Source organism: Malaya genurostris, chromosome 1 (assembly GCF_030247185.1).
Source record: "Malaya genurostris strain Urasoe2022 chromosome 1, Malgen_1.1, whole genome shotgun sequence".
Taxonomy (NCBI): Eukaryota; Metazoa; Arthropoda; class Insecta; order Diptera; family Culicidae; genus Malaya; species Malaya genurostris.
In genome coordinates this window covers 26,983,266-27,007,538 of record NC_080570.1, presented here as the reverse complement: position 1 = coordinate 27,007,538, position 24,273 = coordinate 26,983,266, and the positions used below count along the sequence as shown (strand labels likewise).

The following is a 24,273-nucleotide window of genomic DNA, read 5'->3' as shown; positions in this document are numbered from 1 at the left end:
TGAAAACTGAAAACCGAAAACTGTAAGGGTTTTTAAGGAATACCGACAAACCGGAAGTCGCCATTTTGGATTTCCGAACCAATTCAGAAATCGTTTTCCGTCATCTACTTATCAATTCCGGTTCGAAAATACCCACATTGTAAGGGTTTTTATAAATATTGATAAACCGGAAGTTGCCATCTTGAATTTCCGAACTACTTCAAACATCGTTTTCCGTCATCTACTCATCAATCCCGTTCCGAAAATACCCACATTGTAAAGGTTTTTAAGGAATATCGACAAACCGGAAGTCGCCATCTTGGATTTCCGAACCACTTCAAACATCGTTTTCCATCAACTACTCATCAATTCCGATTCGAAAATACTCACATTGTAAGGGTTTTTAGGAATATTGATAAACCGGAAGTCGCCATCTTGGATTTTGAACCGAACCCAAACATCATTTTCCTGCACCCCCTTATCACATCCATTCCGAAAATGGCCATGTGATTTTGGGTTTCCACATTCATTACACAAAGCTTTTTTTACGAAGTAAATTCCAAATAACGTAAACTTTTTTTACGAACCAAATCCCAAATAACGTAAACTTATTTTACGAACTACCTCCATTTACGAGCCCCCATTTAAATCGTAAATGGTGGTTTCGGTGTATTCTGTAATTTATAGCATGGCAATCGGTTCATCCATCTCCGAGAATAGTCATTTAGGGGTAAACCTAAGTTTGTGCTTAGGGTACATAACCGTTTTTACTTTTCTTTACGTTTCGTCTTAGACTCGTCAGTGCAGAACAGTTCAACTTGAACCGCTATGCAGACGTAAAGTTAATGCTATTTGCAAAACACTTATTAATTGGCACCGAAGTGCCATGTCTTTGCTGACGTGCCGAACGAAATCTCCGAGAAATTGAGTGACATTATTTGTCATATACACACATATCTTCACATACATTTTGTGATTTCAACGAACTGAGTCGAATGGTTTATGGCACTCGGCCCTCCTGGCCTCGGTTGTAAAGTCGGTTTTCACAACGATTGTATAGCCTTTCTATATGAAGCTCACAGTATTCAGTAAAAGTTCCAATGATTTTGAGGTTAGCTTTTATGGAACAACAAACAGCCCCTTTGAATGAATCGTCAAGTTACCATTACTTGCGGATAATCGATCCAATCGACTTGAACGAAGCAATAAAACATTTTAGATTCCCTTCTCAACTGTTGATCGTTACCGAAGTCGATATGGTTTTTTTTTTTAATTTGGAGTAATGACATTCTACGGACAACATAAAAAAAAAACAAGAAATGTTATTCGTCCCTCGTCGGTTCGAGCTCGAGCGCTGCGTGACTCTTACGGGAATGTTTTGCCATGCTCCGACAACGACGACGCTGTGATTGGTATCTGGGAAATGAAAAACCACACCCACGTTGGGACGGGGCCATGTTTCGTATTCCAGGGACCTGGCCTGCATGCCGGCACGATCCTTCAGAACCCCTCAGGGCCAACCAAGCTTCGCAACAGGCTGTCGACGACAAGTTCTAATCGAAAAATTTCAATATTCACGCCAATTTACCCAGCAACGGTAATGAAAGTTACCGATTAGTATTTTGTGGTTCGGTTCACATCGGTTCACGTCGAGAATGGGTTGACGGATGGACGGACGGACTGGCCGTCGGAGCCAATCTAAAATGTGAAATTGTGCAATTACCTTCGTACGCTAGCTGGATGGGAAATCGCAATACTTTAACGGCGCTTTCCCACGAAGTGGTGGGCTGTCGTTGAAAAGTTGCTTACTTGTTTGCGTTGAATTAAAATGAGCGCGCGAGTTGCTATGCTATCTGCTTGTGTTTGTGTGTGTGTGTATGTATTTTTGCTTCAACGAAGTAGGCTACGTTTGGGAATCGTGAATAAACACCGGGCGGTGAAACTCATGGCGTTTTCGTTTTTAATTTGCACTACACCGGTGCAGTGCTACACTGAGGCATGAATAAACGAACAAAACTGACGAAAACATAAACAGTAACCATTGACTACAATAAACGATTCCATTGCACAGAGCTACACCAAACTTTTGATGAGTGCTACACCAGTGGTATCGGTGCAGAAAAAGTGTAGCACTGGTGTAGTGCAATTGGCAAAAACGAACGGATTCAGTGCACCTTTCGCTACACCGGTGTAGTGCAATTTAAAAACGAAAACGACATCAGAGACGTTGTATTTGCTAGCCTTAATTAGAACGTAGGATAACTTTGCTAATGAATCGACAGAACCCGTAGACGTGTTTGATTTCATGCCCGTGGGAAGTCAAATTATATTCTAAAGCATGTCAGTTGTCGTGTTTCATTTCGTGTTTGAAATTTGTATCTTTGTACACGCAGAGAAATTGAGCTTGTTTAAAATAACAAAACAGTCAGTAGATTTTAAGATATGATTTCTGTTGATTTCAAGCTAGAATAGATTGTTTTGAACCAATTTCTCCCTTCTATATTAACAATTATATCTATTTGATTTGAAGACAAATTCTCATCCTGGCTATCGAAAATCTGTTTTGTTTCGACAGATTTTACTATTCAAATAAATCAGCCATTTATTACATGTCAACAAAAGTTGAGTTGAAGTTATTGGCAACGAATTTGTTGATTCAATCGAGTTTTACATTTATATAAAAAAATGGTTCATTTTATCTATGATCTTATTTGTGTAATGGCAACTAAGTTTATTGTTAGAATTAACCGTATCAGTTTTGTTTCTTATAAGTCAGACAATTTTGCTTCCGTGGATGATCAAAAAAGTTTGCATGTGTTTTAGAAGGAAAAAATTTAAGTGTTTGTTTCGTTTCCTTGAGGTCTTTTAACAGTTGAAGTGTATGTATGGATAATTCAAAATATTACTAAACTTGCATTACATTACATAACACGTTTTTTTACAGAATATGATGATGCAGGAATTCTATCTTGACCAGATTAATGGAGCATCGAATCATTGATTGTTACTTGTGAAAAATTTGATCGTCCCACGACAAAAGGGCCCAACAGCTATTGAAAGCAATTAACAATTTGAAAATTGATAAAAATCGAAATAAAAATAGTTTAAAAACTTACCTTGAAAATCAGTTTGAAAGAAATCTCTATTTAAGAATAATGACAAACAAAAATGTATGATTTTAACAAACAAAAGCGTTTGTTGAAATACTAATTGTTTTAGGTTTGTGTCTTATCGTTCATTTCAACTGCCAAGTTTATAAATTCAAAGAACTATTAATATTATCTTTATCTAAAGCTAGTTCATTTTAAACTTATTTTGATAGTTAAATTTACCATGAAATTGTTTGTCAAGAAATTGACATAAATGCGCAAGTAAAATATTTGTTATTTTTAACAAAATATTTCTTGAAATGAACTAATGCATTGAGCAAAATCAAATATTTTATTTTGTAGCTTCAAACAACATTTTTTGCAATTTTAAACCAGATTTTCTTTTGTCACTATTTCAACAAAATAAATCGTTGTGTGAAACCAAAATTTAGTTATTTTTACAATATTTTTCTCTGCGTGTATTAAAACAAATCAACACGGTAGAAATCATGCATGCATCCTCTCCGGAGCCGTGTGCTGATTTTAATTGGGTTCGTTGTTCAGCAACTTTTGGGGGCTCAACCTAGAGTAACAAGTTATGAAAAGCTGCCGAATGCATTGTTCGAATGGATCCTGTACTAATGCATTGCACCGCGCACCTAAGGAACAGTTGAAATCTTCTCGAAGAAAACCACACTCCCCGATGTAAGACGATAAGTCTTTTCACCTTGTTATCAATGAAGATACCGACCGAGATATTCCTTTGATAACACAAGTCAGCCTCCCTGCTGAGAACCACAAATAGGAATTCTGCTTATCACATATCATCTAGCAAGAAAAGCACTTCCAGTCCCAAACCCCCCCTCCATTATGAAGCTCTGCTGACCTCCACTGAACCAAGGAAATACAGCCCGGTTTGTCGGTTATCTAGCCTGACAAAGGAAGAAAGCTAAGTGATAAACAACACCGACTGCTTGCGGCCAACATGGATCTTCGCCAACGGCATATGGAAGACCCTCATGCGATATTCAATTCACCGGCCACTACCGATAGCTTCTCGAGAATCCGCTACCGCTACATTACATAATGATACTTTTCTAGTTTTAAGTTAGTCGTAATTAAGATTAGTAAATACCCTTGGCATCTTAGAGCTTAAGCAGTGTGCCTTAAAATTATACTATAATATATATAACACCGACTGCTTCTGCTGCTGTTACTCCACATCTTTAAGACGGTCCAGTCTATTCAAATCAACAAAACTAATGATAACAAACGACCGGTCTGTGCTAACTCTTCCGAGAGGAGAGCAGGATGGCACGATAATGTTCTGCTTAGTGTAGAGATTGAAGCAGGGCAAAGAGCTGCTGATTTTCCTCACTCCTCGGATGCTGGCAAACTGGCCAGGATGATACTTACTAGCTTGCTGCGGAATGGCAGGGACGGAGAAATCGTAGCTTGCAAAATGGATAGCAATGGAGAGGGTACAGGTGGCCACATTTTAAAGCGCAAATGTAATTGTCATTTTTTCGGAAAAGTTGGAGCGTGTTTAGTTTCTGAAAATAGAAAATCCGAATTACAATTTCCTTTGAAGTAACATTGCAGTACATGTTCGTGAAACAAATTCGAACGAAATCAATAGTTAGAAATGTGAGCACCTTCTCGACTACACCGTGGGATAACAGCATCTGTCACGGTACTGGTTAGCAGCGATGTCAGATCTACGGATTCGAAGATTTTCTACGAACCTACGGATCGGTAGACAAAATCTGCGGAAATTAGATTTTTTCTCAAAATCTACGGAAATTTGAATTTAACAACAGAGAACTATGGGAACCAATCTGGCATCGCTGCTGGTTAGCCATAAGGAATGCTGGATTGAGCTGCAGCAATGTGGTATCAATCACGATTCATAGCTTTGAAATGGGTTTATCGACCTACAGACATACGAGAAACAGATAAACTATCGGAACAAACTGAAGTTCGTCTTCGGTTCAATTGCATGCTTCGGTAGACAGTTATTGTTATGCTATCTAATTCTAGCTTTCCGGTTCAGAGTTATATTTCAAGTGTAGTACAATGACACTGTAGCTTTCTGATAGTTTAACAATAGTTTTTTTTTTACCTACAGAGTTCATCAGGACGTCCCAGTTTCTCTATGCTTAGTTTCTATTCCGATTATTGTGGTGCGATTTTATGTATTCTCCTATACTCACTGACAGGGAAATTTTAAGCATGCTTCCATACTTCAAAATAGTTTTCTTCGATTCTTGAAAGAATAACCGAAACCGGTTTGTTCGGCCGTATACTGAAAAAATTACCGATTGGAGTAGTTTTGAGACCGATTCAGGAAAATTACTCTATACTACTGGAACCGGAAGTCGGATTCAAATGAAATTCAGAAGTTTTGCACAGGACCTTGAGACCATTCATTTTATATTTTAAGAATTTTAAATTTATATATTACACTAAACATCACACTGTAAAAAATAATGAAATTTATCGGTGACGTAAATCCGCATATGACTCAAATCATAAGAACGTAATTCGTAAAATGACTGATTTTTACAAGATTATTTACATATGTGTCGAACATACACTAAGGAGTGTATCGAAAATAAGCTATCCACAAATTTTTCTTTCAAATTATGATAAAAAACGACATTTTATTCAAACTAAAAATTGATCCGTTATTGTACAAGGTTAAACTTCAGTATAATGAAAACCGAATGAAATTTAAGTTATTCCTTCAAGAATTTTCGAACTTTTGATCGAACGCTCTTCATCAAGCTCCGGACAAGTGTTGCATCGCATTTTTTGGACGCTTGAGACCAAATTTGGTTGAACTCCTGCATGTTCCCAGCTGCCTTACCAGTCTTCTTGAAGACCCATCACGATTGCCCAGTAACGTTCGATGGGTCGAAGCTGAGGGCAATTTGGTGGATTGCTATTTTTTTCAACGAAATTTATACCCTTTTCCGCAAGCCAATTGAGAGTGGTTTTGGCATAGTGAGCAGACGCTAAATCCTGCCAAAACAGTGGAGGTGTACTATGCTTCTTATATAAAGGCGCAGTAATCTCTCCTGGAGACACTCAGATCGATAGATTTCTGCATTTATAGTTCCGGTAGTGTAAAAAATGGATGACTTCAAACCACAGGAACATATTGCTTGCCATACCAGTATCTTTCGACCGAGTTTCTCTACTTGAATCGACCTGTCCGTATCGCTCACATCCTCCCCAACAACGACAGTTGAACATTGTGGACCTGAAAGGATTTTTGAGTCCTCCTTTACATAAGTTCCATCGTCCATCAAATCGCATGCATCCGGACACTGCAAAACACGCGGATACAATTTCCGGGCCCTTGTTGCTGCTCGCTTCTTCTGTTCTACACTTTGTTTCGAGATTTTCTGCTTCTTGTAGGTCTTCAGGTGGTCTGTTGATATGCTGGATCATTCCGACACTAGTTCATGTTTTTTGGCCAAATCACGTATTGACATCGATTTTTTCTTCAAGACTAGAGATACCAGTTTCTGGACTAGTTTCGGGTTGAAAAACCCGGGTTTTCTGCCTCTTCCTGGTAGCTCATCCAACGAATAGTGTTCTCCAAACTTATTAATGATGGTTTTACCATTGGCATGATGAATTCCAAACCACTTTGCCAATTTTCGCATAGTAATACCCTTCTCACTTAGCCATGTGTCCAGAACCTTAATGTTCACTTCCTTTTCAATACGCGCGACATTTTGAAAACGCGGAATTTCAACCGCACAAACAAGTAAACATACGAAAGCTAACAGTCAAACAAACAGCATGCTGTGATCTGAACATAAAAAAACGTGCTTAATCCACCTAGCAGTGAGGTAATACCTTTTTTTATCAATCCGCATGTGTTTTTTTGCATGAATATTCTTCGGTGTTTCAGTTTTCATGGCATTATTCTTATGTCCGTCGTTTTAAGTGGCAATTAGAGATTCTACTCATAACTCTGTTATGTCGAAACTGCAAATCGGATCGAATTGGAATCTAAAAGTGTAACAATCGATTAAACATTCCATGATATGTCGAAGTAATTTTCACTTTAGAGTTTAGGGTAACTTAAGGTACTTCCAGAGCCGGTATTCAGGAACCAGCATAACTCAAACCGATTCGTATGGCCATATGACGAATAAATTGCAATATTTTTGAGTCTTTTCGGGATTGTCGTCTTCTATATCGCCTTGAATTTTAAAAATTCATCATCCTACAATTCCAGAATCGGAAGTCAGAAAAAAAAATCAGTGTAGACATCTTTGAGGAATCGTAGTGCGAATTAAATCCGAATCGAAAACTCATTACCACTAAAAATGAAATAAGTTTATTTGGTTATCGACTATCCAAATCTGCTAACCCGATAAACCTGATTAATTTATGTGAAATAGACATTTTTATACTAATCACCATGTATCTCCTAAACCAGAAGTCGGATCTGACTGATAAACAAGATGTTTTATAGAATCCCAAAGCTTTTCATTACAATCGTAGATGATTCTTAGATTTCATTTGGATCTTATATCGGTTCAGCCATCTACGAGAAAAATGAGTTACTCAGTTTTAATTTCGTTTCACATATCATCCCGTAGTTCCGGAACCAGAGGTCGGAACCAAACTTAATTCAGGTACCTTGTTTGGGAGTATACGACTATTCATATGAATCTGAGTTTTTAGAAAACGGTTGAGTCATCTCCGAAAAAAATTGAGTAAATTATTGGTCACACACGCATTTGTTGATCTCGACGAACTGATTCGAATGGTATATGGAAGTTATGTTATTCCAGCATTTATTGCTGTAAGTAGTTTAAATCTATATAATTATGGAATTGCTTTCAACTGGAAAATTCTGCCATCATCTGGTTTACATATGGAATATTCGAACAATTATGTTGCCAAAAATGAACCGTGCTAAAATTGGTCCGAGGCAAAATATCATGCTGTACACAGTCTTTTTGGTACTTAGAAACTATTGTATGTAAGAGTATAAAAAATCGTGTTTTACGTTGCTCCCAAGCATTTCTTTGCCAGACAGCGCTCAAAACTTCTACTGCTGGAATAGGGGAAAAAGTCGCTTACACAAAAATTTCGATATCTCCGTTAAAAATGGACAGATTTTAACAATCAATGTTGGATAGGTATTACCGTGCGGAATCTAAGTCTGAAAATATATTTTGTTTTCAAGGTCAATTGTTACAGATACTGTCAACAAACTTTTGACATAAAACTTCGTATAACTCAAAAAGTAAACATCCGATCTCAAAACCATTCAATAGCGTTTTGGGTGACGGGGAGACCTTTCGTTTGCGACTAGTTTGATCAAAATCGGCACAGTCATCTCGGAGATCTCGACTTCTTTGTTGACAACACACATACAGACACACACATACACACACACACACGGACATTTGCTCAGTTCGTCGAGCTGAATCGATTGGTATATGACATTCGGCCCTCTGAGCCTCAGAAAAATTTTCTAAAGAATGAATGAAAATCCATTGAGATGAACATATCAGAGAAGTTTCGAGCAGTTTTTTGAATATTAGTTTAACTTCCAAGAAATGTAAATCGATTCCCAATGTGGAGTAAGGCGAATCAAGCAGAAATATGGAATAATTTTAGAGGCTAAATCAGGTTTTTGGGGTAACGTCATTAAAATAAATAATAATATTACCTTTTTTAACATCAAATTCAACTTTTTCAAAGACACGTTACGAACCGTTGACTAAGTACAACACACATTACAATAAAAGTATGTGTTTCAAGCTCTTTTTTGAAGTCATCATTAGTGTACCAGCTTCGAACTGAAATAGCGCATATAAATTATAGAAAAAATAAAAGAAAAAGCAAACACAACGTATTTAGTTGTTAGTTGACTCATCAAAATTGTTAATTATTTTTGGTTCATGGGATAAAATCATCTGACTTCTTCCATTCATGCTAAAGTCTTTTTCATTATCAGTACGGATCTGCATTTCAGTTTTGGAGTGCATTTTGAATTGAAATAATTCCCAAAGCAAAATCTTGGTATTACATTCCTGTAGTGGAATTTGACCTTCTGTTTCAACAGACTTCGCAGCCAACCCAGGAGAAATTTAACAGATCGGCTGAAAAGTTCGTATCGTTTCTATGAGAAGGCGCCACTAGAATTAAATCCATACCATTTTCAGTTAGCACTAACCTTCAAAAGATACGTGTATAAATTTGACAGCTGTCTGATTATTAGTTTGTGAGATATTGCATTTTGAGTGAAGCTACTTTTGTTATTGTGAAAAAAATGGAAAAAAAGGAATTTCGTGTGTTGATGAAACACTACTTTTTGATGAAAAAAAGTGCCGCCGATACCAAAAAATGGCTTGATGAGTGTTATCCAGACTCTGCACCGGGCGAAGCAACAATTCGTAAGTGGTTTGCAAAATTTCGTACTGGTCATATGAGCACCGAAGACGATGAACGCAGTGGACGTCCAAAAGAGGCTGTTACCGATGAAAACGTGAAAAAAATCCACAAAATGATTTTCAATGACCGTAAAGTGAAGTTGATCGAGATAGGTGACACCCTAAAGATATCAAAGGAACGTGTTGGACATATTATTCACGAATATTTGGATATGAGAAAGCTTTGCGCAAAATGGGTGCCACGTGAGCTCACCATCGATCAAAAACAACAACGAATTGATGATTCTGAGCAGTTTTTGGAGCTGTTATATCGAAATAAAACCGATTTTTTTCGTCGATATATAACAATGGACGAAACATGGCTCCATCACTTCACTCCGGAGTCCAATCGACAGTCAGCTGAGTGGACTGCACGCGATTAACCGAACCCAAAGCGTGGAAAGACTCAACAATCGGCCGGTAAGGTTATGGCGTCTGTATTTTGGGATTCGCATGGTATAATTTTCATCGACTACCTTGAAAAGGGAAAAACCATCAACAGTGACTATTATAAAGCGTTATTAGAGCGTTTGAAGGACGAATTTAAAAAAAAAACGGCCTCATTTTAAGAAGAAAAAAGTTTTGTTTCATCAAGACAATGCACCGTGTCACAAGTCGATGAAAACCATGCTGAAATTGAACGAATTGGGCTCGCTCCCTCATCCACCGTATTCTCCAGATTTGGCCCCCAGTGACTTTTTCCTGTTCTCAGACCTAAAGAGAATGCTCGCTGGTCCAAAATTTAGAAGCAATGAAGAGGTAATCGCTGAAACTGAGGCCTATTTTGAGGCAAAGGACAAATCGTACTACAAAAATGGTATCGAAAAGTTGGAAGATCGCTATAATCGCTGTATCGCCTCTGATGGTGATTATGTTGCATAATAAAAACGAATTTTGGCAAAAAAATGTGTGTTTCTATTAAACGATACGAGCTTTTCAGCCGAACTGTTAAGGAGAGCTTCTCCTTCAAAAAAAGATTTTCGTTTCTTCATTTTGAGAGTTGTAGAAAAATCCTATGGATTAAGGGCTGTCCCAGAACGTATGGAGGCACTTTGATTTCGCTGTAAATAATTCACAAGTGTTAGATATTCAAATTTTATTCGATATACTGATAATATTAGACTACAACAAAAACAGAATATTATTCTCAGCATTTGCTACTTAGCCATTGTAGACTAGCTGGCGCACCTTCTTGCGAACGTTCCTCATTTAATTCCGTACAGACTTCTTGGCGACAAGTTTTGACACTTTTTACCAATCGTTTTCGAACTGTTCGGCTGCCGAGACATGTTTCCTAAGATGTATGTGCCTTCGTTAATGCCCAAAATTTCTCAATTGGTCGAAGTTGTGGGCAATTTGGTTGATTCATGTCTTTTGAGACGAAAGTGACATTTCGAGTAGTGGCAAGAAGCAAGATCTGGCCAGAAGATAACAGGATCCTTGTGGATTCGAATCATGGGTAGAAGTCGTTTTTGTAAACATTCCTTGATGTATATTTCGCTGTTCATTGAAGCAGTTGTGATGGGTTTCGAAATCTTACCGCAGCTACAAATTGCTTGCCGGACCATAACTTTTTTACCAAATTTTTCCACTTTAATCGATGTCTCGGACTGGTTTAACACTTGCAGTTCTCGCACCGTATAATATTGTGGTCCCGGCGAGGATTTGTAATCGAGTTTCACGTAGGTTTCGTCGTCTATGATTATGCAGTTCAAATTTCCAGCAAGAATCGTATTGTACAGCTTTCGAACCCTCGGCCTGATCGATGCTTCTTGTTTCGGACTACGTTTTGATTGTTTCTGCTTCTGATAGGTTCGAATATTCAAACGTTCTTCAGCACGAAGAACATTTGACTTCGAAGTGCCCACTTTTTTGGCCACATCCCGAACTGAAACTTCCTTCTTTTGTTCGAACGCCTTCAGTATACGTTTATCCAACTGAGGGTTAGCAGGACCTTTTTTTGCGACCCGTTTTCGGTTTATCCTCAAAGGTTTTATCCTCACTGAACTTCCTAATTGCATTTCGCACGGCTTTTTCACTTACTCCTTCCATTTTTGCTAGCTTTCTCAATGACAGTTCGCGTTCTGTGCACCATTTGTACACAATTTTTCGACGTTGTTCTGCTGAAAGTCCACGCTATTCGAAACAAACTGATGAAAACGAATAAACAACTGCACAAGTGGTTAGAGAAGAGTGTAAATAACAGGACGCAGACATAAAAATTGACAGATTCTGGACCATTGCGAAATGGCAGCGGTTTTTGGTTGCGTCCATACTTTCTGGGACAGTCTTTACCAAATCAAGATTGTTTTTTTTTCTGTCATCTTTCTTCATTAGAGACTGTTTTTTTCCACAAATACTTCTAGATACTGCGTAAATTTTATGTAAAAATATCGAACTGTTCCTGAGACATTGTTTTCACGATAATCATAGAACAGATCGGATTAAAGTGTATTTAATTTCGAATAGAACAACGTAAAAAGATTTAAAAAAATTATCCCAGCTAATCAAAACAGTTTTGTTGTGGTTATTGTAAAAATCAGTTAAAAAGAAATACAAAAACGGTGTTCCACAGGGAACTCAAAAACAAACAGAAAAACATACAACATTGTTTGGTCCAGTATCCACTACCTCTGCGAAAATAACATGTCCAACTTTGAGTAACCACGAAAAAACTCGATATTTTTATACAAAATTTACACTGTAGCAGTATGTAACAAAGCATAATTACTACACAAAAATTGAAAATTAGGCAACGCATAGAAGAAACAAAAAAAACCGTTTACAGGAAAAGCTCCCCTTAAGCCCTTTCATTCATACAAAAAACGAACCAAAATAACTGGCCATAACAATGCTTGTTGCATTCAATTATTTTTCTTAATGTTTGATTTTATAATCAATTATTCAAAAATTGAAAGGGCTAGCGAAATCTCGGAAAAGGCGTGCAAAAACATAAAAAAAGTGGCCACGTGATGGAATCATCTGTTACGTCAAAAAAAAATATATGGATCGCTGTTGGTATTCCGATGTAGGTTATTCCCTTCGGGAGCGGGTGTAATGGACGAATTCTGATAGAGATTTTCGTCATAACCATCGCCGGCCTAAACAAATAACGTTCGATTAATCTGCCAGTTGTGTCAAGTCATTGCTCCTCTAGCCGCGCCCAATCTTGGCCTATTTCTCGGTCTATAAGCCCGTTGATGTTTGTTGTTGTTGTTGTTATAAAGAAAGCTCACGGGAGTGATTCTGGCACCGAGATTCCGCGTTTATTAACCCAGCTATATCGTACAGTGGTTAATTCCGACCGTTTCCGACAAAGGATACATACAGATGACATCTTTTCCGTGTTGTTCACTTTCAACTGCTCGGAATCACTTCAGGCGCAAGACCTTTCATGATGAAAAATGGCTGTGCTGGTGGTGCTGCTGGCAAGAGGGATTATCTTCAGGCGAAAAATAGCTCATTTCAACGCTTATTGCCTTCCCCTAAGCTTTAGCAATTGACAACGAACAAAAAAAACGAAACGATGTAACCTCAACTTAACTTTCCATCAGAAGAATCCGATGCTGCAGTTAGAGTAAAGAATTCCATTATCAAAGTCACGGTCAAGATAATAAGTTGCGAAACTTTTTCATTGAATTTCGTTTTCCCACGACAACACGGAGACGGCGTTTTTTTTTTCACCCGGCTCTGGCTGCAGTTGTTACCAGTTTAGTGAGCCGTCTTTAAGTGAAATGGGAAAATAAAAACTTGATCCCGACACAAATACAAATTGTGGCGCAAAAAAGTTGACAGGTGCTGTCAGCTTAAATTTTTATAGAACTTTTAATTAGTTTTTGTTGCAGAAACCGATCCGGTGCGAGGTGCTGATGTTTTCATTACCCTGGGTCACGTTTCGGAACTTGGTCATGTTTCGGATTTGTGCAACAATCTAACCATGAAGTCCATGAAGAATTCTCCTGGCGATTCCTTGTTTGAAATCAACAAACAAACAAACATAAGGAAAATCAAATATCGAAAATGCAAGTTCCGCTTCGGGAAATAATCCGATTCGAAAGTGATCCTGCTGTCATCCGCCAACAGGAGGAAACCAAATATGTGCTCCAAAGCTTGGAATCTGCGCGAATATCGGCGACCTCCGCCAGGGACACATGTCCGACCGACTTGTCGAACGGCATGGAACGGAATCGGTTTTACCACTTGAGAGGACGACGCGAGCGAAAGCGACGGCGGAAGCACGAATCAAATGAAAAATAGAAAAACTGTCATTCAAAACCGAAACGGAAGAAAAACCATTCATGCTTTGGAGAGACTGTTTCGTTGTTGACGATTTGCCACCGCAAAAGAGCTCAGAACCAGAGGACTTGAGAGGCTGCACCATGCAGCAAACCGAGTGATATTCCACGACCGAACGGAGTGCGGTTTTGCTACTAGGTTTTCATGCTGTCATTTTTTTAAGTATCCTCAACAGACTTACCAACCGATTGGCAGAACGAGAGAGCTGATGTATACAATATAAAGACCGGTTCCCCATCCGCGTGTCCGTCCGCCACCCGCAGAGACGACAGCGCTGTGATTGGGTGCCTTTTGCCCCAGACAGACAGGTTTTTGTTTTGGCCCCACTTCGTTCCCTCACCAAGAAAGGCGACACATTTCGGTTGTTTGTACATTTAACTGTAGCATTATTTACAGTTTTTGTTTATAAACAGCGAAAATTGGGTTGGGGAGGGGGTGTTCTTTTTTGTTCCGAAGATTCCAACTGCTCTGGTAGAACACGTGTTGGAATCGGGCCAGGAAAAGTTTATGTTGATGTGAACAATTTTAAGAAGGTGGTCGTCAAATGGTGAGATAACTAAGTCCTCACATGTTCCTATCTCATGCCTCCCCGAGCATTTATGATGACATTTGGTCAATAGAACGGCATCGACTGGGTGCTATCGCCTTCTGCGTTAGTAGCAGAATGAGAGGGTGCGAAATGGCTTGTAGTTTGAAGCTGATCCTAATGTGCAATATTTATGTTAGTAAATTGCCACATGTGCTTCTGTTGTTTGTTGCATTATTTGTTATATATTGAATTGAATCATATTACATTGTATTATATATTGTTGTTATTATTATTATTAATAATAATATTATTATTATTATTATTATTATTATTATTATTATTATTATTATTATTATTATTATTCCCTGGGCTTTGGATGATGAGCTACAGGGCGCGTACCCCCGCTTGGTGGATGGGGGTGGGAGTCAATTTACACTTCGCGTATTGACAAAGTCGGACCATACCGAGATCGATCGTTCGCTTATAAATGTAAAAGATGTAAATTATTATGTTGTCTGGATCGATCACGGAGTGGACAGGACTAATAATGCTTGGAATTGACAATAGGTCATTAGGTGGTTTCGAGCATTCTTATGCCTGGAATTGGTCACCAATTTGATTTATTTTGATCCAGTTGGGATGAATATTAATATATCATATTCGTCCTGAACTTGGTGAATTTAATTCTAAAAGGAGGACTATTGTTATCAGGAATAGGAGTAAATTGATATCTTATGAACCGTTTAGGAACTTTCAAACCTTTCCGAGCCGATTCGGTGTCGGTAAAGTTTACAAGTTGCAATGACAGTGAGGCTGATTGATCGGGTGTAAATACACTCTCAAATCGAGAAAGGTTTGAATATTCTTAGATTTCTCCACAGATGTCACCTTCTAACTAAGGGTGTGAGATGTGTGTTTCTGGAAGAGAACGGTTCACGTGGACCATTTCATCCAATCACACCTAGTATTTCTTCACGAAATACATGTAGTTCTTATTTCCTGGATGCGTGCTCAACACTAGAAGGCCCAAAACTTACACAGTTCGAAAAAATCTTGTGATTTTACATCTTATAAGATGCACATAAATGGAGCGTCGTATTTCATACAAATTTATATTCAAGAACATGTAAAATTGTGTGATTTGAAAATTACATGTCTTGAATTTGAATGAAATAAAAAAACAAAAAATCGATAGCAGCAGCGCGACTTGAACCGAGAAACATTAGATCACAAGCGCATCGGTTACTCGACTGGACCGCAGAGCTCATATCTGGTCATTGAATAATTGATAAATATAAATCCATACAGCGGCACTTGGTAGCCGAGTGCAAATTACACTCAGAACATGTAAAATTCTGTGCGAGTGGAATATTGCGCCATTTAAAAAATTAAGTAGTTGTGAATTGTGTCGTTTGTAGAATTCTGTCACCTGCAAAATTCATTTTTTTTCTGTGTAGTTTAGACCTAAATTGTTCAAAAGCAGTCAAAATGATTGAAAGAGAGAAAGTCAATAATATAAACTTTGACAGAATAAATAAAAGCTAGTGCAGTGTGCCTAAGTGCATATATCGTTAAATAAAGAATTGAAAAAGTTCACAGAATTTCAAGCAATCCTTCCATTGTTTACATATTGTGACTTTCCTGGACAATCTAGTGTTAAATGCGCATCCTTACATTATATAACTTAACAAGCTTCCTAACAGATCGACTGAAAAGTTCGTATCGTTTCTATGAGAAGGCGCCACTAGAATTAAATCCATAACATTTTCAGTTAGTACCACCTTCAAAAGATACGTGTATAAATTTGACAGCTGTCTGATTATTAGTTTGTGAGATATTGCATTTTGAGTGAAGCTACTTTTGTTATTGTGAAAAAAATGGAAAAAAAGGAATTTCGTGTGTTGATGAAACACTACTTTTTGATGAAAAAAAGTGCCACCGATACCAAAAAATGGCTTGATGAGTGTTATCCAGACTCTGCACCGGGCGAAGCAACAATTCGTAAGTGGTTTGCAAAATTTCGTACTGGTCATATGAGCACCGAAGACGATGAACGCAGTGGACGTCCAAAAGAGGCTGTTACCGATGAAAACGTGAAAGAAATCCACAAAATGATTTTCAATGACCGTAAAGTGAAGTTGATCGAGATAGCTGACACCCTAAAGATATCGAAGGAACGTGTTGGACATATTATTCACGAATATTTGGATATGAGAAAGCTTTGTGCAAAATGGGTGCCGCGTGAGCTCACAATCGATCAAAAACAACAACGAATTGATGATTCTAAGCAGTGTTTGGAGCTGTTATATCGAAATAAAACCGATTTTTTTCGTCGATATATAACAATGGACGAAACATGGGGCTCCATCACTTCACTCCGGAGTCCAATCGACAGTCAGCTGAGTGGACTGCACGCGATGAACCGAACCCAAAGCGTGGAAAGACTCAACAATCGGCCGGTAAGATTATGGCGTCTGTATTGTGGGATTCGCATGGTATAATTTTCATCGACTACCTTGAAAAGGGAAAAACCATCAACAGTGACTATTATATAGCGTTATTAGAGCGTTTGAAGGACGAAATTTCAAAAAAACGGCCTCATTTGAAAAAGAATATAGTTTTGTTTCATCAAGACAATGCACCGTGTCGCAAGTCGATGAAAACCATGCTGAAATTGAACGAATTGGGCTTCGAATTGCTCCCTCATCCACCGTATTCTCCAGATTTGGCCCCCAGTGACTTTTTCCTGTTCTCAGACCCCAAGAGAATGCTCGCTGGTAAAAAATTTAGAAGCAATGAAGAGGTAATCGCTGAAACTGAGGCCTATTTTGAGGCAAAGGACAAATCGTACTACAAAAATGGTATCGAAAAGTTGGAAGATCGCTATAATCGCTGTATCGCCTCTGATGGCAATTATGTTGAATAATAAAAACGAATTTTGTCAAAAAAATGTGTGTTTCTATTAAACGATACGAACTTTTCAGCCGAACTGTTATATGTGCGTTAATACTTTTTTTTAATTGAGAAATGTATTTATTTAATTCATGCGCAAAACAAAACGCTTAATAAATTTACTGCTGGAAAGCCAATGCACATTGTTGTGAAGAAGGAGCTCGGAAAGTCGAGTCTTAATTTTTTAAGAAATGTCGACTCTTTATTTCGATCGGAAATGACGGCAAAAAAAGCGAGTACACATAGTTGAGAGATAGAAATGGTGTCAAATCTTCGTTAATCAATTTTTATGTAAGGTAGACCGGAATGAACATGGTCACTGTACGGAAACAGCCACTCGCAATGATTCGAGCACTAAATGTTACATCTCATCGACAAAGCCCTCTATACGTAAGCCCGAGCACTAGCTACAATTGGCCTACGTTTATTCGGCATATTGTCGCAGAACTGAAATCTAGAGGCGCTGCTTGTTTAGAGATGATACTTCTAATAAGAGCTGTCCAATCGGCAGACAATTTTTTAATTACTTCACCTTTTCAACGATTTCTTATAAAAACAAGCAAATTCATTTAAAATGTCATAGTAGAAATTGAAGAAAATGTTTTTACTCTGAGGTGGTAATGTTGATCTTAATTCATTGTGCGAAAACTAACGTTTATTTAGAATGGAGCATTAAACTTGGTTTAATGCCATTATTCAAATGCCTGAAAATAACAGATAAAATATCCAAAATATATGGTACTCGATCGCTATACATTCTAGTTTCTGTTTAAAAAATGTTGATCCGACAAAAACCTAACCTTACCCAATTTCACACATTTCTGAAGATTTTCCATGTTTAATCGTAGTTTACACTGAAAAAAAAAACAGTAGTAGTAACTTTGAAATCGAATTTCTTCTACTTCGAGTGTACTTTAATTGCTGGTATCTATTTGTACTGTTGAATAAACGATAAAAATGTTGCAAAACATTACTACCGATATGAAAATTTTCGAAAGAATCCTCCTTTTCTTGGTTCGATTTTTCATTGACAGGTGTCACTACCGGTAGTTCAGTTTCGCGGCAATGTGCCATTTGACATTCCGTCTAGGGATGTCAGATTTTTTTAATTCCTCGATTATTCAATAATCGAGTGTAATTTTTTAACCATTCGATTAAATTTTAATCGATTATCTATGGGTTATTATTCGATTACTGGATTAATTATTCGACTATTGTTATTGAAATTTTCAAACTATTTCGAATATTGGTTTCCAACTAATCGATTAAAAATTACTCGATTTTCTGAGTTATTATTCGATTACTCGATTAATCGATTGATATTACGACATCCCTAATTCCGTCCACTCCGTTGTGCCTCAGTAGTCGTTGAGTGCGAAAGTGTCGATGGTCTGAGACTTATACTATGTTCACACTGGCCAAAAATAACATGTTTTAACGATAGTAATATAAAGTTAAAACCGCACTGTTCACACTAAGAAAAATGGTTGTACCTATCTGCGTTGCCAGGTCATTTTTCCAAAAATATGTAGTCGGCGCAAAAATCTATCTGTATCAATATCTCTTCTACATAAGTAGTAGAAAAGGTGAGCGAAAAAAAGGTCCCACGACAACCTTTTCTCATGTCTATTTAAGCTAAAAACCAAAATCGGTACTTATCTGTGTGATCCGTGAATTATCGGTATTTTGGGAGAACATATCTGTATTGTGATATAGAGGTCAAAAATCTGTATAAATACCGAGAAATCGGTATACCTGGCAACGTTGGTACTAGTTTTCAGTTTTGTTTTATTATGAATACATGGCTACTTTGATGGAAAACTGCTGTTGTTGAACAGCTTGTCAAGGAAAATGTTAGCAGGGTTGTGCTTTACTGACAATTATATCATGTTATTTTGGGAAAACATGTTTTAATGTGACGTTTATGAATATGAAATAACGCAAAAGTAAAACATGTTATTTCGCTTAAAACATGAAATGGGAGTTATAACAAGTTTTAACTCATAGTGTGAACATAGTATTAGGTTTTTTTTATCGTTTTCTTAGAAAAACTCGCTGTTGTTATGGAAATTTTCGAGTACGTACCAACAAAATTGTCCAAAAATCACCGAAATTAGACAAAAGTCTTAACTCAAAGGCAATTTATTTCATTTGATTTTAACTCATTTTTTTTCCACATTTCGTTGATAAAATCAGTCAATTTGATATGAAATGATATTTTTCATTTACGAAACAGTTGCAAGACATTAAATAGGCCAAAAATTTTTATTAATTTTTCAGATTTTCCATTTCGAGGTTGCTGCATTTCGAGCCGGATTGCGCCCGTATAAGTGAGGATATGTATCTCATACCAAATACGTTTTGTAACGGAAGGTTAGGGCTTTCGAACAGTATATAACATTCCGAGGGAAAATATTACTTTCCGCACTATTTTCCGTATCGAACCAAAACTGGCCATTATCGGACCCGGTGTCCCCTACTTCTTATGAAATAAAAACATATTTACATATAGAACTAAAGAGTACTGCGTTGCATCCAAAGAGCCGCAAACTATCGGCCCAAACATTCGGAACTCTTTTACTCAAACATAGACGAACTGACATTATCCTTTATCTTCAAAAACATTTTTTCGCAAAAATATTTATGGGAGCGACATGTTTTCGCGCCCTGTAAGGACGCCTACTGCGATTTTCCATCGATTATGATTTGACCTATCTTGAGAAATAAAAAGGCGGGTGGGTAATGTCAGAGACATAACTGGATGTCGTGAATACGAAGACAACTGATATGTTCCTTAGTTCCGAATATCAATTAGTTGATCAATTGTATGAAATTGTATGTAGAATTTGATACGATGCCCCTAAACTAAAGTACAGATTAGTTACATTTAACATTCTGAAATACAAATATTATGAAATAACCAGTATAGTTATTTATAATAAAATAATGGTGGCTCTGAAAAGAATCTTTTATGAAAGCGTTTGTGATGGAGAGTGATGAGTTGAATTCGAATTCCGATGGATGCCGCTGACTTCCGTCATCTAATTCCAGGCTGAACTGTTGTACGTGGGAGCGATACTGATATGGTTGGTGTAGGTGTAGCGTTTATAATCGATTATAATCTTGCAATAAAGAAAACATTAATTCGCTGGGTTGATCAATGATACAATAGGCCTAATTTATTGAACGAAACTATCAAATTGCGTAATTCTTTACGACATTAAACTCTGGAACATTTTTCGCAAAAAAAAAAGAAGGCTTCACTTGATCTCGATTACTGTGAATTTCACACAGCGAAAAGTGCAAAAATCTAACCAAACTGTTCTAGATTTGCACTAAACTGAGGATATTTCCTTGCGATTTGCGAACAACAAATCCTAATAGTTCTTTAGAACACTTTTGAGCCATTAGAACGGCTGATTTTGTGTAATGCTTTCCACCGTTGTTTTTTCATCAATGCAAATGACTGGCAGCTGTGACGTAATCGCTCTTGTCGGAGACGAAACTAGCTTTGCAAACGACACAAAATACATCTGCTCGCAGTGGCGATAGAATCCAAACTGATCCAATTTTTGTTAAGAGCTTTCTTTTTACGTGATTTCGTTTGTAGCTTTTTCACTAATGGGCGGTCCTAGCGGCTATAAAAATAGTCGCATACAGAATTTTAATGTCGATTATTTCATTTCGGATTTGCATAATTTATGGAAAGAAACTATCAATATGCTGGAGGGATTCGTTTCTAGCATTCAGTAGGACCAAATTGAGGAACTCACTACGATATTCAACACTTTTCGGAACATTTTTCTCGAACGATTTGTTGTACAGCAGCAGATATTTTGTTCTCTTCATCAGAACGCGTTCTGATTGGCTGGTGTTGATATGGATCAAATGAGACAGGTTTTTCAATAGTGTACTATTGAAATACTTCAATGCTTTTGCTATACACGTTTAAGTTGAAAAATTTCGATTCTATTGGTAGTTAGATCATATAAATCCTTTCACAGGTCACTGAGCTATGAGCTTTAAAAATACGAGCAAGGCAAACGCGCCTTATGAATTATCCCCTTTGATACTCGTTCATACCAAACATTTCAGAAAAGTTCAATTTTGAATTATTTGAGATTATGTCACATAACTGATAATTTTATCATAAAATTGTGATCATATTTCCGATGGCGTGTAGCAAAAATTATGTTGATTCGTTAGATACAAAAAGAGATATTCACGATCAAAAACTTATCACTCTCTCAGAGGGTAAATTTTGGACAGGCACCCCATAGTGAAGTTAGTCGTAAGTTCATCAAATTTTCATTCATGGATTTTTTTTTTGTAAGTCAACTTCAAATTAGAATTTTTTCAGTATTTTTATTCCAACATTTGACTGTTTTTGCGAAACGCATAAATAGACATTACTGATATTTTTTCAAAGGTATTGTAGTGGCTCGATTGATGAAACGACTAGGAACTCATTCGACAAAACTTCCCTCCGAACGCGGCTCTTTAACTTAGAATTACAACGAAATACATTCATTAATTACCGTGCTTGTGCTGGACAAATATCCGAGCGTCCGGATGTCGATGAGCTCGATGTCCATTTTGCTGCCTTGCTGGCTTTTGAACTCGATGGTGAAATTATGTTGAAATGTTCGGAAATCAATCCGACATAAGTCGGAGAATGTACGCAGCACAACTCAACCGACTATGAACAATGTTTTTTTTTTCGGAAAAACTTTTTTTCCCCACATGCACACGAAACTAGCGCGAACTAGCAAGCAAGCACCGAATAGAGGTCACAGATCCTTTGCTAAGATCTTGAAGACATGAGAACAACTACAAAAAAAACTTGCTCGTCCGACTACTGCTAGTGACTTGGTTTGCACAATATTCTTCCAACTAACAACCGAGAGCGAGATAGAGAGAAAAAAACACCACACGAATCACATCACATCGTTTCACTTGAATGGATTGCCGCCAGGGACGCGATAAACTAGGAAGGGTACAGAAGAAACTTTTATTTCCGCACCCAACCCTCACTATCACACTGCATTCATAGCGATACTGCTAGACTTTCTGCCGTACTTCCGCTACCGAAAAACATAAATGCGACCCAACTGGATTATTTTCGCGTAACGGGAAGGAGCATCTGTCGAGGATTTTTTTTTTATTTTTTCGTCCTGGCACTTTTGTAATTTCTGCTCTGGCTCGGCTCACTGGCCGCCGTCGTCACATTCGTAGCCAGAAACACGTTCAAAAAGTTTGGACGATAATTGAATTCATTTTAATCTTTTTTTTTCTACCTCGTTCATACGATTTTACACTGCTCCTGTTGGGCCAACTCACGCTTTTTGACCAATTGAAACTTTCACTGCGATGCTCGGAGGCAGCCCAAAAACCATCGTTTTCGCGATGCGTTTCTTCCGGAACTGTTGATCTGTTTTGGAAGTCCCGCGCTAATTGCCACTACCGAAATTTTCCGAATCCATCCGAAAACTTTCCATTAATCGAATTCTATTTCAACGCTTCTAGCATTACTTTATGAGCTGTAAACAATTTTCTTGATTGCTCCTAATTACAAAATCTGTACGGTTCTCAAATTGATTACCAATATAATTAAAGCCTTCGGTTTTTCACTTGAACATTTTAGTATTCGGTTTTCTTTCAAAAGCAAAAATTTTCACCATAGCAAGAATTTTATGATTTACAGAAACGCTATCAAAAACGGCACAACAACAAGCTAACAAATCTCCATTTTTCCCGATGATATGGCCCAGTGTAACACAACGTAGTGTAGTCATTTCATTGCATCGCAGCGGATTTTCCCTCACACTGACAAGATCATCAAAAGCCCCGCAGCATTCCGACGAAATCAAACAACAGCCGTCGGTAGGTGCCACAGTTTCAAAGCAAATCAACACCGCCTAATCGCTGTCGGAGGGTCTCTTTCAATTAGCTTCTATTGCACTCCGCTGGGAGCACGCAGTCATCGTTTATAATTGGCGCGCTTTTCCCACGTTACGCACTGAAATTACAACAGCTCATTTGGGTGCAGTCAGTCGCACCCAGACCGGAACTCGCAGGTCGAAAAGTATCCACTAATTGACGGCCGCAAAAAAAAACATAACAAAACAAAGCAAAAACAACAACCCGCCACCGGATACGTCAAAAGTGATTTTTCCCTTTTGTTTTTGTAGGGCACCCGTCTCCGATCGTCCGTTGTAGGTATATCCTCTGGTGCTCCAACTCCGCACTGAACGCACAAACAACGGTGGAAGTGAACATTCGGCCGCACGCGGCACTCTATATCCTAGCACGGAGGGTTCAAAGGGCGCAACATAGTCCGCCGAAAGCTCGATGCTGACTAAATTTGCCAGTTTGCCGCGACCGGGCGGTCCGTCTATCATACTTACCACTGCCACCCACAAACGTGTGCGATCACCCTCCCTCAGAAAGCACGCTTAGAACGCTTCCTGGCTGGCTGCCGGACCAGCTGTTTTGCGCTGTTTTTTCCCGGATGTGTTCGCGAGAGAGAGAGTGAGTTCCCGCTCTCCGTAGGCTCGTTCAGCAAATCAGATTATTTGCCATGGAACGAAACATGCTTCCGTAGATACGAGCTCGGCACTCAATCCACCGATGGGGTAGAATTCCCCCTGGAAACTCGATTGTTTGCAAGGGATGAACTTGTGGCTTACGGAGCTTTCGCATTCAACAGTTGGCTAATAGCGAAAATGTTCGCTGGATAATTTTTTTTATCAATTTCTCTCAAACATTTTCTACGTTTTCCGATGTCTGTCGTTCAAGTTGTATCGCGTATATTTGACGAACGTGACGCTATTCTAGTCTAATTTGGCATCTTATCACTACGCCAAAGATGTTTTGGGATAACTGGCCGGAGTTACGAACTATCGAGCGGTAGCGGAACTCTCTCGCTATAAACAACAACCTACAACTATAGAAAAATTTC

The 24,273-nt window shown here is 38.1% G+C and overlaps 1 protein-coding gene across 1 annotated transcript in view; it reads right to left on the bottom strand.

Moving 5' to 3' along the window:
- Nucleotides 1–23,678, bottom strand: part of LOC131435549 (dopamine receptor 1-like) — a 306,195-nt gene extending 282,517 nt beyond the window's left edge. Inside the window, exon 1 of the mRNA XM_058603563.1 lies at nucleotides 21,851–23,678. Within this exon, the coding sequence (XP_058459546.1) occupies nucleotides 21,851–21,907 (57 nt within the window). The 5' untranslated portion in view covers nucleotides 21,908–23,678. The remainder of the gene's footprint in view (nucleotides 1–21,850) is intronic.
- Between the last annotated feature and the right edge of the window lie 595 nt (nucleotides 23,679–24,273).